The 16,363-nt window shown below is 45.7% G+C and overlaps 1 protein-coding gene across 4 annotated transcripts in view; it reads left to right on the top strand.

Moving 5' to 3' along the window:
- LOC144768675 (butyrophilin subfamily 2 member A1-like) overlaps positions 1-16,363 on the top strand; it is a 440,529-nt gene that overhangs the window by 238,470 nt on the left and 185,696 nt on the right. For all 4 annotated transcript variants that reach the window (XM_078652502.1, XM_078652499.1, XM_078652500.1 and 1 more), the window contains one exon: positions 1,155-1,187. In XM_078652502.1, coding sequence (XP_078508628.1) covers positions 1,155-1,187 — 33 coding nt within the window. The remainder of the gene's footprint in view (positions 1-1,154; positions 1,188-16,363) is intronic.

Below are 16,363 nucleotides of genomic sequence, written 5' to 3'. Positions count from 1 at the left end.
GATGTGACCACACCTTTTTGGTGGCATCTACCAAATTATAGAACACACTGCCAGTTCACATAGCCAGTTTAACCTCTCATGTGTACTTCTGTAAGAATTTACAGACGTTATGTTCTCTTTCGTAAGTGTTCCTCCTGTGGATAGCATCTTTTATGTTGGAAGCGCCTTGACTTAGTGTGCTTTTATAAATCAAAAATCAAATTAAAATCATGGTCGCTCATTCTACTACATCGCACACCAATAAATGGAACAACCTCCCTCAGACAATCAGAGCCTCCTCCTCACTTCTTGAGGCCCGCAAGAATCTTAGGACCCGGCTCTTCATATAAACACCTTACTCACCTGCCCAAGCGCCTGGATACCCTCTCGGATGAATAATGCGCTATACAAATTGACGTAACATAACATAACATGGTGGCCTCAGGCAGGGTAGTGAATCGCTTGAGAAAATGTACCAAGTATGGGGATGTGGAGGGAAGGGGGACTAAAAAATGTATTGATGGTTGATGATGCACAACTCAAAGAATTGGGAAATAGGATTGATCTCCTAGTCTTTGTTTCTGCATTTTTCATTCACATGTGGCTGGTCTTTTTACCCTTTCAATCGGTGGGAGACCTTCTGTTTCAAAGTGACTAGAATGGAATAGTAAGCAAGCCTTCGATTGATTATCTATCAGTTTTCCAATTGTCCAAGATTTTTCTATCCATCTCTCCTTATTTCCTTGAATTATATTTTACCCTTCTTTGCTTCATCTCCAGTATTATTTGTTCCTTCCTTATTACACCTCTCTTATTTCCTTGAATTATATTTTACACTTCTTTGCTTCATCTCTAATATTTTTTGTTCTTTCCTTATTACACAACTTTTTGCCTCTTCTTCCACATACCTTACCTGCTTTGAAATGCAAACCTTACATGATATCTTTGTTCCTGCCTTTCCTCTATCATTTTATACTTTGGTCATGCCCCCTTTCTCTCTTTCCACCTCTTCTCCTTTCTTCTGTCTTTGTTCTCTCCGTTTTCTTAACTTCCAGTTTTGTTTTTCCTTTCCTACCAGTTCTCCCTCCCTCTTTTCCTCCTATCATTTTCAGACTCTTTCGCAACAAAATATAACATACAGTTACTCTTCTGAAGTATTCCTTCTTTTCTTCCAGCGGGCATTGAACTGAATCTGTTGGATGAACACGGTAAGCTTCATGAACTGACCTGTAAAGGATATATATAGATATATTTGGTACATATGTACCTGACTGGTATCACTCCAGTGAAGTACCGTAACATAAATACTGTGAAATTGGAATTATTGGAGGTAACCTTTAAAATGTTATCACAATGCAATAAGCAATGCTTTATGCTTTTGATCTTCTGGTACGATGAAATCTCCTGAGGTAAATTCCAGGAAAATGATCACAAATACTTGTTTGAGGCATGTGTGGCTGTAGATACACATGCCCTGCACACTCCTGCCATCTAGTGTTGCATCCAGATGTATGCAGGTTGTTTTTCTTCAAAGATTTTCTTTCGAGTCACGAGGTAGAGTGACTCCTCCTACTCAGTGATACTGCGCATGGGCATAAACTCCATTGTTAGATTTTGTTTTCTCCGTTGTCTGGTTTTGACGTCTGCAGTACTTCACTTAGTGGAGACTGTAATCGGAGCTCTCTTTCAATTCTATTCTATTCTCGTTGGTATTGTTATCGATAGAGTTTTCTTCTTTTTTCTTTTGCAGTCTGCTCTGTGGTGAGGTGTAAGATGGATAGCAGGAACTCCTGCCGCCCCCTCCCTGCACCAGGCCCAGCCTAAGAAAGCATAGTAAGACCCATTGAAAGAGCAAGGGATGGCACCTCTGTCAATGCGTATCAGCCTGCAGCAATTAAGTCTTCTGATAGAGATTTAAGGACTGCAGAACGTTCTTTAGCAATAGCAACCAGGTCCGGGCATAGACTCAGTGGTGAACTCCCCACTCGCTGCCATCGTTTGGTGGCAGCTCGGTGACCAGTGGAGGTGGATTTCTCCGGCCTGATGCAGTCAACCTCCGGAAAACGAAGAAGAGATGCTGCCTCCTCGAGAGATCAAACCTGGTGCAGCCTGCCCTCCCATTTAAAGATGAGTCTAAACCGGTGTCCCCAGGAATATGTGACATCCTTGGAGCGTAGGAATGCTGTGATAGGGCGGAAGTCTTATCTTTTCTGCAGCGTAGAGACTGCCAGATCCTGGAAGAGAATGGGCCTGCAGGAGCGGAACTCAATGGGGTGATTGGCCAGTGCCTCTCGTCATATGCACTCCTTAAGTTTAAAGTCATGGACACACGTCAAAATATCGGGCGGGGGGGGGCTGTCGGCGATGTCCGGTCAAGCCTGATCTCCTGGTCCGGGGAGCCTCCCAGGATGTGACGGAACATATCCATGACCAAGGCCTCAATGTCCTGCTCCTCCGCTCCCTGAGGTACCAATCGGATCCGTATGTTGTTCCGGCGGGAACGGTTCTCAACATTTCCGCGTGAGCCAGATGACCACTTTTTAATGGGGGATAGGTCTAGGTGGGGAACAAACCACATCTCTTCTTCCTCCTTACTCCCACATATGTCCTCCTTCTCTTGGGGTTCAAAAGTGACGTTGAAGCCGCCAGCTACTACCAGTAGGGGCTCTATGGCCCTGATATCCAAAAGTTCTTCCAACTCGTGCAGAGTGGTCGACCTTCTGCCTGCTCTGGTTCCCCTTGCATAGACATTAAAAATGTCAGTACCGTACGTTTCCCTAATTTGGACAGCTAAAATGTCAGGGCTATTAGTCCGGAGCTCCTGTGTCCTACATTGGAGCGCAGTTCACACCCAGATCAGCAACCCCCCAAATGGGCGACCTGGTTTATTGGAGCATGCAGGGCGATGGAACGTGAGGTAACCTGATATGTATATGGGGGAAATAGTCCAGGTTTCTTGAAGGATACAAATATCAAAGGACTCAATAAATTGGATCCAGTGCATAAGGCACACTTTCGACCTCACCCCTGCCACATTTCATGAGACCAGACTAAGCTTGCTGAAATTAGCTTGCTCATTAATGAGGGTAAGTTGCATGGAGTTAGTGAAGACCCCTGCTTGTACTTCAGCCCACATTAATGGTGGGAGCAACCCCCCTCCGCCAGGCGTTTAATCAGCTAACATTTACTCCTTTTGGTTCCCAAGGGCATCGGGTTGGGGGACTTGCAAAGAGAAATCTGTGTGGTGGCTGTCGTTAGTCGCAACAATTTGAGTGCTGTAAGAGTTTGTCGTATATGTTTTTGTCCATGCAGAATTAACTTGGTGTTCGAGTCAATCATTTGTTGGTAGGATAGTCTGAGCCTAGGTAGGAATGTGACTGGTGGACAGTAGACGGTAGTGTAAGTTGAGAGGGTCGATACTAAAGCTGGATGCCAGTAGGAGTAGGGGAGCGCGATCCAACTTCCAAGGCTATCAGATTGTGGGCTACCTTTCCATCTACCAAGAGCAATTCTATATAGTCTGTCTGGGTGTTAGAGCGGGTTAGCCTTTTAGCTCGCAAAATGTCCTCCCGTAGGACTGAGCAACAACCCCTTACGTGGCAGATCCAATAGATAGCTTTGTTGGTTAGGGAGTCTTCACCTTCATAGTTAAAATTGGAGGAAACTTTGGGCACGTTGGTCATATAAATACACTTAAGAGGTAACCAAGTGTGTTTGTGCCAATCAGTAAAATTGCTTGGGGGTTGTCCATACTAGAGGATTGCAAGGGGTGGTCATAGGTAGAAACAGTACCCTGGTGACCATGTCTGCCTTTATTAGCTTGTGTCCATCCATTTACCACCCCCCCTGTAACTACATGAGTGAGTGGTTGCACCGGGGTGCACTTGGTGGTTATGCATGTAGAGTGCTGGTGCGATTCTGCTATGGGAGGATATGGATTATTACTAAGCAGAGTGGAATTTGTTTGCTGGGTAGGAATCTGCTTTTGGGGGTTGAAATGCGCAGTCACCTCTGGCTAGAAGGAATTTTGAACAGCTTAGTAAGATCTTGAATAGCAGATTCAGAGAGTTGACTTTTGACCTCAGATCAACTAGAATTCTAGATACGGGAAAGTCGTTTCTAGCTAGCCTGTCTGAGGGAACCTTGTCCCCTAGTCCCTCACTACCACTTTCCATTATCCCCTCTTTTACCCCAAATCCCATGGTGCCTACTCCCTTCTCCAACCCATTTCCTCCCTTTTGAATGCAGCTTAGATTCAAAAGCGGTGAAAATCGGTGAGTTAGGATAAGTTCAGTGATTAGAGTGCCTGGGGATGGGTCAGCAGATAACGGTGCAATGGTCCTTGATTCAGCCATGTCTATAATAGAGGGCAGTGGTGCATAGCTAATGGGGGATTTATTTGTACTACGTGTGGTGGGTTTATTAAATATTTATGGAATACGTTTCTACAGCTTTAGATTTTAATTGATTGGGGGATCGATCAGGGTTAGTGGGGCGATAGGTTCAATCAGGTCCAACGGGAATGATGGAACAAGAATTTCCTCACTTTCAACTAAAAGATTGTCAATTCGATCTAAGACACAGTTGCTTCCTGCAGACTTACGAACCTGTTTGGCTTTGTTTTTGCGTCAAGCCTTTCCACTCCCACAATCAGTTGACTTTCTTTTCCCCATATTGTGATTTGGATGCAAATTTGCAAGTAGGATAAAATAGAATGATGAGGTAACTAAGGACAAGGTCACCGCGATTACTTGCAGCCATGCTGCCACTCTAGAGGCCTAGCTGTCAACAGTCGCTTTTGCACCAGAACCCACCAGGGCCCCCCTCCAAGTCCCCCCCCCCCCCAAACAGTAATAGCCATGAGCACTGAACCTTTAGCTGGTAACAATTACTCATTCAGTATCATATAGGAACAGTGATCAGCTAAGGATCTGTGGGACTTGAGTTCAACAAAGGATGGCTAGGTGAACAAAGCTCAAACAAATTAAAACGGGCACCACAGTCACAAGGAATACAAGAAATATGTTAAGAAAGAACACTCCACGCAAGAAGAGAGTAGACGAGGAGTTTAATAGAACAGGATTCTTCAGTGCCAACTACTGGAGTGAGCTCCCCAACATTCCAAGGCGAGCTTCACTCCAACATTCCACAGGAGGGAGAGACCAAGTAAGGGGAAGAGGGCAGGGAGGGGGGAAGGAGCATACCATGTTATAACACACCTCCCTTTGTTTCACAACACATTTAGGTAAGTGCAAAGAGGCGGTAAATTGACAACAGCCTAACTAAAGAGTAAAAGATACATTTGAGAGAAAAGTCCAATACATGCAATGAAATACAATACATTGAAATAGCATATGAAAACCCCAGGCAAAAACACCAGTAGGAGGAACAACGGTGAGAGCACTGAAATATATACTTTACATGCTGTAGTCAGCATGCCATGCCGGACACCTCCGTTGCCGTGCCTCTCTTCCTATGCTTGAATCACCCACCGCTTCGTCAGAGTCCTCCTTGCTAGTGGATTTGGAGACATGAACATTAGTGCAACGAGCCAATCTATCCATGCTCCATAGATTGCCACCTTCTAACAAAACAGAGTTATTGTTTATCTTCCTTATTCTAAGGGGTTTAGAGAAGCCGGAAGGTTTAGACTTCACTAGAGTGGGTTTCTTGACCACCACCCAATCCCCGACCCTCCATTCTCTGTCCTTAGTACCCCATTTAGCATCATACTTGTCGTTATACTTTGCTTGATTTTCTTTCACCTTCTCTGAAACATAGGTCCTGTCAACCCACACCGGGGAACCTCCATTTAACCAATTGGGAGTGAGCTTTGAACCTGGGTTCCTGCCTTTAAGAGAGGTAAACGGGGAGACTCCGGACACTGAATTAGGTGTGATGTGATATGACCACACCATCTTCCTTAAACAGTCTACCACGGATTCTTTAGTTGAAACAGCTAGTTGAATGGTATCCTTCAACATTCTATTAGCCCTTTCCACTAACCCATTGGATTTAGGTGAGTACAATGGAGATTTGATGTGGACAATAGAGAAGTCGTTCAAGAATTCCCTCATCTCATCTGAAGTGAATTGCACCCCATTGTCCGTTATCAATTCACTGGGGATGCCCTCTTTTGAGAAGGTCTCTTTAAGAAACTCAATGAGGAAAGCAGTGGAGATGGAAGGGACGAACTTAGTGGTTATCCAATGGGAATGATAATCGATTAGAACGAACATGAATTTTTGAGAAAGATTTAACATATTCTTTTTTTTTTTAAATGTTTTTATTGAGTATAATCAGAGCGAGAAAGCTGCAGTTACATCTTGAAAACATACATAATGTGTGTAAACTAGCACAGATAGATTTTACAATGCTTTCTGTTGATAGAAAATAAAAGGAGATGTCATTTTCATTTTGTTTAACAGTTCCAACAATAACATAGGTGTACATCAGGGCAACCGTCAATAAAACATTTCTGTCAGAATGCGTGTATAAAAGCAAATAAATACATCATTATTCCAATGCAGGTTCAGGATAGCAAGCATGCAGTACCCACAGCAGTGATGACAATGTGGGCGGAGGCCCAGATACAATTTGCAAATCAAATGCTGGAGGCCAGGCAGCCAGCGCCAACGTATTCGGCGGCCATCTGCGTCACACTGTTCAAGGGTGGGACAGGCAGACACATTAGAACAGGCAGTACAACCACCCAGCAGGTTATGTGGGTCCAACCGGGCTACTAGGAGCTGTCCCAGGTGGAGACTGTCCGCTGTGTGACCATTGCAGGAAAGGTTCCCAGATGTCCCTCGGGCGCGCAGCAGCAGGCATCAGCTCCCAATAGGACCCCAGCTGAGCATGTCCATATGTCACATCAGACAACCAGTCTTTCAACCTCGTTTTGGACTTTCGCCCCCATGTGACAGCCACCCGCCTCTTTGCGTATAGCAGTAGGAGCGCGTGGAGCTTACGGTTCGCAGGCGCTGTGTCCGCAACCCAGCCAAGGATGCCCAGCAGCGGCGACGGGGCGTCATCCCTCCCAAGTATTTGGTTGATTGCTCCAAATATATCGATCCAGTACTCAGAAAGCGCTGGGCAGTGCCACGCTACATGTAAGAAGGAAGCCCCCTCCGCCCCACATTTCCAGCATCTATCATCGTCCCTGAGGCCCATACGGTGAAGGGAAGTTGGAGTGCGGTAGTATCTGTGTAGGAATTTAAAGTGCACTAGCCTGAGTTTATAGTTAGGGGATAATGCCAACAGCTGCCCACAACAGAACGCCCACTGCTCATCCGTTAGCGGCTTCCCAAGGTCATCTCCCCACAATTGCTGCGATCTGGGTACCATCAAGGGGGATTGCTCCTGCATTGAGTTATAGAGCCTGGTCACAAGCTTTTTGCGAGATGCCCTGGCGAGTATGGTCTGTAGTGCCGTCAATTGCGGTGGTTCCTCCGGAAAACAACCCCCCAGCGCCCTGCACGCAGCCCTGAGCTTGTGGTATGTGAATTTGTCATTAAATGTCACGGGGCTCTCCGGCGTCTCTGGGGGCATCTCCAGGAACCTGCCATCTGGGTATATGTCTGAAAACGTGCGCAGGGTGGTACCAGCGAGGGACACATCACCACTATTGGACTCCAAGCAAGGAATCATGGGATTTCGCTTGAGGGGCATCGCGGGTGCATACAACAGGGGAATGGAGGATCGCTTCAACAACTCCCTCCAGGACCAGCGAATCATGTCTGCCGTGTTTACATCTTGTGTAGGCCTCTGCGCTTTGTAATAGAGTGCCACATTGAGTGGGAGTGGAGAGACCATGTCTGCTTCCACCGCCACGTGCGGCTGGTAAGGTGTGGGGTAGATCCAAAAGTGCAAGTATTGGGCTTGTGCACAGAGTGCATACAAATGCATGTCTGGTGCGCCCAGCCCACCCTGCCGCAGCGGAAGCGTCAACAGCGCCCATGAGACTCTAGCCTGGCCCCCCGCCCAAGCAAGCGCAAGCAGGCTGGAGCGCAAGCGTGTGAAAAAGTGTTGTGTCAAGGGGATCGGCACATTAGCAAAAAGATAGAGGAATTTAGGCAATACAATCATTTTTGCCAGTGCAATCCTGCCCGCCAAGGAGAGAGGAAGTTTGGACCAGATCGCCACCTTGCCTTCAAGCCATGTGATCGCCCTGCCAAAATTCAGGTTCCAGATCTCCTGCATGTTCCTGCTGACCCAGACCCCCAAGTATTTCACTTCATCCGCTTCCCATCGGAGGGGGTAATCCGAGTGCACCTCTGTGGTGTTATCGGTGAGCGGGAATATGACTGACTTAGACCAGTTTATGGAGACACCGGAGAGGCCGCCAAACTTGACGAATTCGCGGAGTAATGGGTTTAGGTTTTCAGTTGGTTTGTTTACATACAGGGTTACATCATCAGCGTACAAGGAGATTAGGAGGCTACGTGAACTAAAGGCAATACCCCTCGCCGTATGGTGTTGGCGAATTCGAGCAGGCAGCGGCTCAATAGCGATGGCAAATAAGAGGGGGGACAATGGACAGCCTTGTCTTGTGCCCCTGGAAATCAGGAAAGACTCAGAGATCATACCATTCAGTCGCAATCTGGCTCTAGGGGCGGTGTATAGTAGGCGAATTAGGTTTATGAAAAGGGGGCTGAAACCCATTCTTGTTAAAATGGTGAAAAGGAATGACCACTCCAAAGAGTCAAAGGCTTTTGTCGCATCCAGGAACACCACGGCGGCCTGGGTGTCAGGGTGGAGATAGTGTAATGCAGAGAAGACCGTTCTCAAGACGATTTAACATATTCCATGGGCCAATGATGTCCATCCCCAGTTTGTCCCAAGGTCTGGTAGGCACGGTGACAGGAACCAAAGGAGCTTGGCGGACATTCTTGGATTTATCACTAGTACCGCACTCAATGCAATTTTTTACAAGTTCTTAAATTTGTGTGTCCATTTTTGGAAACCAATAGCTTTGACGAATTTTACTTTTCGTCAGACTCCGACCTGGGTGACCTTCATGCCCTATCCGTATGATGTGACCTCTCATTCCAGACGGAGGGACTATCTTGTTACTCCTCCAGACCAGGTCTTCCACTATGGATAATTCATCCTTCACGCACCAGAACTCTTGGAGATCCTCTGCCACCTCCTCTTTTTTTTGCGGCCAGCCCTTTGAAATCATTTCTTTCAATTTGCGCAACACATCATCTTCCTGAAGTGACTTCTCCCACTCATCTTTTTTTATGGCCGGGACATCAACAGCAAGGATGGTTTCTTCTCCTTGGATCTCTTCAGGTTCATTTTCCAATACTGGCATACGCGAAAGACAGTCCGCCAAGGAATTTTTTGAGCCAGGGACATGTACAATGGAATAGTTGTACCCTTGCAGTCCTAGAACCCACTTGGAGATGCGTGGAGTGGTATTTTCTAGCAGTTTGGTGGCAAACAACGGGATCAAAGGTTTGTGATCCGTCCTTAAGCAGAACGGAATTCCCCACAAAAAGTACTTAAAATGGTGAATAGCCCAGTAACACGCAAGTGCCTCTTTCTCGATGGTGGAATAATTTGCTTCCGCAGCCTTCAAAGTCCTTGAAGCGAAAGCTATCACTCTTTCTTCGCCATTTACCATTTGAGTCAAAGAAGCTCCCAACCCTTTATTACTGGCATCAGTTGAGAGTGTGGACTTAGCATTAGGATCAAACGTGTCCAGAATGGGAGTATTCACAATGGCTTCTTTGACGCGTTGAAATGCTTGTTGGTGTTCAGTGCCCCATTCAAATTTGGTTCCTAGTTTGAGCAGTTCACGGAGTGGTTGTACTTGATCGGCAAAGTTCTTCACAAACTTCAACATATACTCAACCAGGCCTAGAAAGGACTTCAATTCTTCTTTATTTACCGGAGCAGGAGCAAATTTGACTGCGTCCACCAAACTGGCCTTGGGTTTGATACCTTCTCTAGAAATAGTGTGCCCCAGATACACCACCGTCTGCGCCCCAACCTTACATTTTTCTTTCTGGGTCGTGACTCCCACTTTGCTGAGTTTAGACAGAACTACCTCCAAAACTTTGTTGTGCTCACTTTCGGATGCTCCATAGAGTAAGATGTCATCCTGGAAGCAGATACATTTTTCAAGGTCTTGCAGGATATTTTGCATTATGCGCTGGAAAACAGCAGCCGCAGAAGCGAGTCCAAATGGTAACCTTGAGAACTGATATGCACCAAAAGGGGTTATGAAGGACGTGAGGTGCTTTGAATCTGGGTGAAGGACAACCTGGTGATAGGCCGAGGACAGATCTAGAACTGTGAAATACTTTGCTCCTTGAATTCCCATCAACATTTCATTAATGTTGGGGAGGGGGTGTCTGTCTACCCAGATGTTGGCATTCAAATCCCTAAGGTCAACACAGAGGCGGATGCCCTCCCCCCCCCCCCTTTCGCCGCTACCACAATGGGGGCCAACCACTCTGAGCTTTCAATACGCTCTATTATTCTGTTTTCTTGGAGTCTGTTCAATTCTTCCTGAAGGGGTTCTCTTAGCAACAAAGGGACAGACCTTGCTTTGTGTACAACTGGTTTCGAATTAGATTTAAGTTTTATCTTGTTAAGGAACCCTTTAAGCTGCCCTAACTTGTCTGTAAACACCTCCGGAAATTTCTCACACACCTCCTTCCCAACCGCAGGCCTATCAATCAGCAACACCTGTTCAGGAGCATTCGGGTCTAGTTTGATACCCAGGTCTTTCTGGTGTTTCCACCCTAGCAAATTAGATCCATTTTATGTGATATACACTTTACCCAATGTTGACCTATCTTTAAAATCAATCTGCATTAACAACATCTCAATCAAAGGAATAGGGTCGCAATTGTATACTCCCGGTTTAATATCTGGAGGCAAAAGATTATACTCTTTATGACCTGAATTTTCTTTAAATGCAGACTCATTTATGAGAGTGTAAGGTGAACACGAATCTGCAAAGACTTCATATGCAACATTGTCAAGTAATATTTTACATTCAGGATATACATTCACCTCCTGTTCACCAATGTACATCACTTGAAAAATAATGTCCCCTTGCAACGGTTGGTCCAACTCTTGGACCACCATGTGAGTAGTACTTTTCTTTTCGTGGCATACCCTCGAAAAATGGCCCCTTTTTTTTACAATTACTGCAAGTGACTCCCCTCGCTGGACACTTTACATCATTAGCTAGATGGTTTGGGTTACCACATCTGTAGCACTTTGGCTTGTTGGGCTGAGCATTGTGTTTATTCACCTCAGGTTGGTTAGACTTAATTTTAACTTCTCTCTGAACTACTTTGTTCACACCATTGTCATTAACCTGTTTAACCTCACCAGCCTCCTTCATTTCATTCATACAGTAGCTTGTGTGTTCAATGCTGATGGCAATATCAATAGCTCTTTGTAAATCAGGGGCTTCTGCTAAGAGTCTCTCCTGAATTTTCTTTTCACATGTGCACCTAACTAATTGGTCCCTGATTAAGGACTCAGAAAGAAGACCAAATTCGCACGTGGCTGCCAAACCCCTCAACACAGCAATATAATTCTTCACTTTCTAATTTTTTCCTTGAGCCCGCAAGAAAAATTTGTGACGCTCAAGAACTATATTAATCCTGTCCCCAAACTGTTCTGCCAATTTTTTTACGGTAGCCTCATACACATCAGGCTGAACCCCGCCATCACCACCCACATTGACGTTAGCACCGTCAACAGCTACTTCAGGTAAGTCTTCGAACACATCCCTACCATATTTTCCTAAATTATGCAGTAAAATGTGTTGCTTCCTTAAAGATGAAAATCTATTTCCTCCTATAGCAATTAAATATGATTCAAACAAATTTAACCATTTTTTCCATGAAATAATTGGATCACCTGCTTCATCAAAAAATGGTGGTGGCTGAGACATATTTGAGGCTGTCATGGTAATAGCTAGAGAGAGAAGAAAAGAAGAAAACAAAAATAAGGAGAGAAACAGAATGAAGAAATAGAATACCCAGAGTGGGTAGAAATAGAAAGGTGAAGGGAAACCGAAAATAGCTTATTTCAACAGGCCTAGGTAATGAAAACAAAAAGGCAGTGCTGTGCCAATCAGCGAAGAAACCGTCAAAAAGCCCCTGTGGGTAACAAAATGAAGCTATATAAATTGAATAGATAGCACCAAAAAAATATAAATTAGTGCTATGTAGATTTTGTAAATAGATTACTTTTGAAAATACTACTGAACTACAAAGGAAAGCACCAACATAAGTATTTACCACCCCATACTCCTTTCAATAATAATTCAAATGCATATTTGTTTCGAAAAAACATGTGCACTCCCTCTCCTAGCAAGTCATTGGCCGTAGGTGAAATCTCCAACAATTCCTGACTGGCTACGATGACACACCTGTAGAAAGAAAGTAAGTCATAGTCTCCCTATGACAGCAAAAAGGAACAGGCCGTGAAATGTTAATCGTTGTGTTCCAGAAGCAAATTACCGTTCCCTTGAGAGGAGCGAAAACGCATTACAGTCATGAAACCATTCCTCGTAAACAGGAAAGCCCAGCAGACCGAAACAGTTAAGAAGGAGGGGCTTCCTACCCACTGTCTCCTACCTCACTCTTGCCCCTCAACAGTACGAGCTGGAAGATTCTGTTAATTACTGTAACGACCCGGGGGATTCCGAGTTGTCACCGCTAATCAAGTCGGATACGTGGACACATGCGCCGGACTCTTCACGTTACCTCAGGGTGGTTCACCGACATGGAACTGAGGAACGCAGGGATCAGGCAGGCTGCTTCTACAATGCCGATGTCAATTTTCCTCACCACCTTGAACTGGAAGCAGTCCGTCACAGATTGCTGTCCTTCCCAGAGGACTTGACGTGACAGGAACCACACGAAGCGGAGCAGGCTCTCCGGCGTAGATTTCTCTCGCCGGCCACCAGTCGGAACGAAACAAGCGTCCCCTTGCCGAGGAAACTCCGTTGGTAAGGAACTGACGTGACTGGAAATGCAAAGGTTATAGCAGGTTCACCGGCGTATAGTTCCCACGCCAACACCAGGCAAAGCGAGTTCAGCGTCCTGTTGCCAAGGAAAATCCTTTATCACCCCAGACACAGTTCTCCAAGTGAATGAGACGGCTGCTGCTTAGGTGTTGAAACGGCAGGGTCTTTTAATCACTTCCTGCTTACCGGTGTGTCACAACTTCGGATGAGCTCAGATGGATTACTTCACGAAGCTTGGTCCTTGACAGGGGTGAATGGAGCGCCGCTACGCCTCTCCTACGATCTTTTTACTTTTGTAGTTGGCAATTATCACAGGGGAAAAAATCCTACCGTCCCCAGCACGGTATTAGTCGCCAAATTGTTAAGAAAGAACACTCCACGCAAGAAGAGAATAGACGAGGAGTTTAATAGAACAGGATTCTTCAGTGCCAACTACTGGAGTGAGCTCCCCAACATTCCAAGGCGAGCTTCACTCCAACATTCCACAGGAGGGAGAGACCAAGTAAGGGGAAGAGGGCAGGGAGGGGGGAAGGAGCATACCATGTTATAACAAAATGCTTTCAACAACTCACAGTTTCTTAACTTGAGAAGAGTCAGTCCTAAGGTTTACAGAGATAAAACCAAGAGGGCTGGCCCTGCCCTGCCTCTTCCTGTCAATGACTGGCAAGGATGGGCCCGCCCTTGGCCCCGGCCTCACCTGCGCCTGTCCCGCGGCGCGGGTAAATGGCAGTCCTGTTCCAGGCATTTTCACCATACTTTTGTTCACAGTCCTTCCCATTTATCCCTTCCAGGTTGTCCATTTGTCATCAGATCCAGACCTGCTGTTTTACTGTACTCCTACTCAAGCCTAAACTGCCCCTCCCCCCAGCATAACCAAATGGGGCCATGCATCTTCTCCACTGTAGCCTTGCATCGTTATTGTACTAGCCGCCTGGCTTGCACTGGTGTGGAGGGTCCGATTGCAAAACACTGACGCATGCCTTGACACAACGCACATCACACGTGCGCCTTTAGAATAATGTGTGCTTGTTTAATCCTGCCGTCATTATGCGACATTCTTGCAGTGTGGGACATTCATGAACAGACTTGCTTATGGCCAACCAGGCAATGCCCAGAGAGTTGGTCTGACAGGTCAGTGTGTGAGGCATTATTTGTCTGTTTTTGGACCTGTTTTATGGTCTGGTGGGCTGGTTATTACTGATGATTTCCCTGGAATTACCACAAACTTTGCCTGCAGCAAGCACAAGTCGATGGAGTCTTATCTATCTTATGCATCGACTCCCAACAACTTCAAAACGGCTCCACTTTGCACACCTGGGTGACCTTTTTTAGCTGACTGATTTACTAATGGAGCTACTTTAATTTTAGTGCCCATGAGCTATTTTCTGTTGCAATCTGACCCTGGGGATAGTCCTCGAATCCATGCTCCAGTGACATTTTTGTGCTCCTGTGGCGTAACACGCATACCCTGAATGCCTTGTGCATTACCCCTGGCACCACTGGCCCGTGCAGAAGTTTACATCACTTCAGGGAAGAAGCTTAGAGCTGTTCATTTTGAATGGCCCAGGAGTTAAGGCAATGCCCACCTATTCTGTGGAACTATTTAGTGAACATTTTAGTCTTCCAATGCAAAGTGCAGTCTATGCATTAACCCAGTGAGTAAATCACTGCTGCTCTCACTCACCACCACACTGAGGTGAGGCAGATAACTCTCAATAGGTCCTGCTCTATACCATCTGCTATGTTTGAGCTCTTTGAGATCACAGAAATCCTTTCTTTTTACACATTTCTTGATCACTGCCCAAATGTCCAGCAGGCTGAAGGTTTCTGCCTTGCCCACCCTCATCGCGGGTGTCTCCTGCTCAACAGTTAGGTTGACACCTCCTGTCTTTCGAGTTGACGGTGCTGGCCCCACACTCATGGTCCGAAGGCGTATCTCCATCTCGATATAGTCCTTCCCCATGTCAGAAACAGCTCCCAACTTGTGCGGGAAACCTGATACATCTCCACCTGGGTTCTTTTAATAACTAGTCAACAAAACATTATACTTGGAGGGCGGCGTCTGCATGGAAGAGTCTGGAGTCTCACAGGTAGGAGGTATGCTTTTTATTTCTTGTTAGACCCTTAGGTGACAGCCACAGGCTGCTGGCTTCTGTCAGGGCTCCATCCTCCCTTCAACTGTAATTCACTGCCAGGCTTCTCCCAACACACACATCCCAGCATTCCACGCTCCATCATGTACTTGTGCTGCAGTAACAAATGATGGGCGGAATGCTGAACTAATCAAACATTCAAGTTTGGACAACCCAATCATCATGTTCTTATAGCATCCACACTCCACATTCTACAACATACAGTGAATCAGAGACACATCATATGACCAAGCTATTTCGTACTTGACTTTGTTTTTATTGATGTGTTAAATCATTATTGTGTAAACAGAGAGTTTTATATTGTCTTTTTTAATTTGGTGAGATTATTCAAATCTCCTTTATATTTGTGCATGATCATCTTTGTATTTCCGTCAGACCCAGTTTTTCTTAAAATGATTTGATCAGTATGTTAGCAATTATCATTTGACAGCGAACATTGCTGAATTACAAGAATTGGAATCTAATCTGTAACTATTCAAGAAACCGTTTGTATAGAGACCTGTTTGGTCATCCACGATGTTCTTCCTTGATGCCAGAATGTGTTTTAGTTCAATGTTAACACAAAGTAAGGCATACTTTCATAATCTTACAATATAATGTTATCAGGTGTAGATATGATTTCACATTGTGACTTTCATTTCACCTTCCCCCGGTACTCAGTGGGGCATTTCTGTGATTTTGCTGGAAAGTGGCAAACAAGCTTGACCAGACAGTGACCACTGGTTGTATGCAGAGTGGAAATATTGGTTTGAGGCATATGAGCTGCAGATTACACACTGTGCATAGATGGCCACCTAGTGTTGGGCCCGGATGTTTGCAGTTTGTTTTTGTTCTGGAAAGTCTTTGGAAGTCACAGGATAGGTGACTCCTCCTTTTTGATCATAGTGCGCATGAGCATCGGCTCCATCCCCAGATAGTTTTTTCCACTACCGGGCTCGGATGTGTTTCCTGCGCTCCGTGTTGAAACCGTTTTCCTTTGGCACGCAATCCTCACCAGCTTCGACGGTATTGTTTCGAACATGTTTTCCAGTCGACGCTACTCTTGAACTCCGAAGTCTTCGATTCCAGTCGTCGACGAATGCCTTCGGGCCTACCTTAGCTCAACTTCCAGCTCATGGAAAGGAGGCCATTTAAAAAGTGTCCTCAATGTGGGTCGAAGTTTCCCCACACCGATCTACATGAGGTGTGTAACCTTTGCCTCTCACCGGAGCACGAGCCCAGAGAC

This window comes from Lissotriton helveticus, chromosome 7 (assembly GCF_964261635.1).
Source record: "Lissotriton helveticus chromosome 7, aLisHel1.1, whole genome shotgun sequence".
NCBI lineage: Eukaryota > Metazoa > Chordata > Amphibia > Caudata > Salamandridae > Lissotriton > Lissotriton helveticus.
The sequence above is the reverse complement of the archived record's forward strand: the minus strand, read 5'-3'. Positions and strand labels throughout refer to the sequence as shown.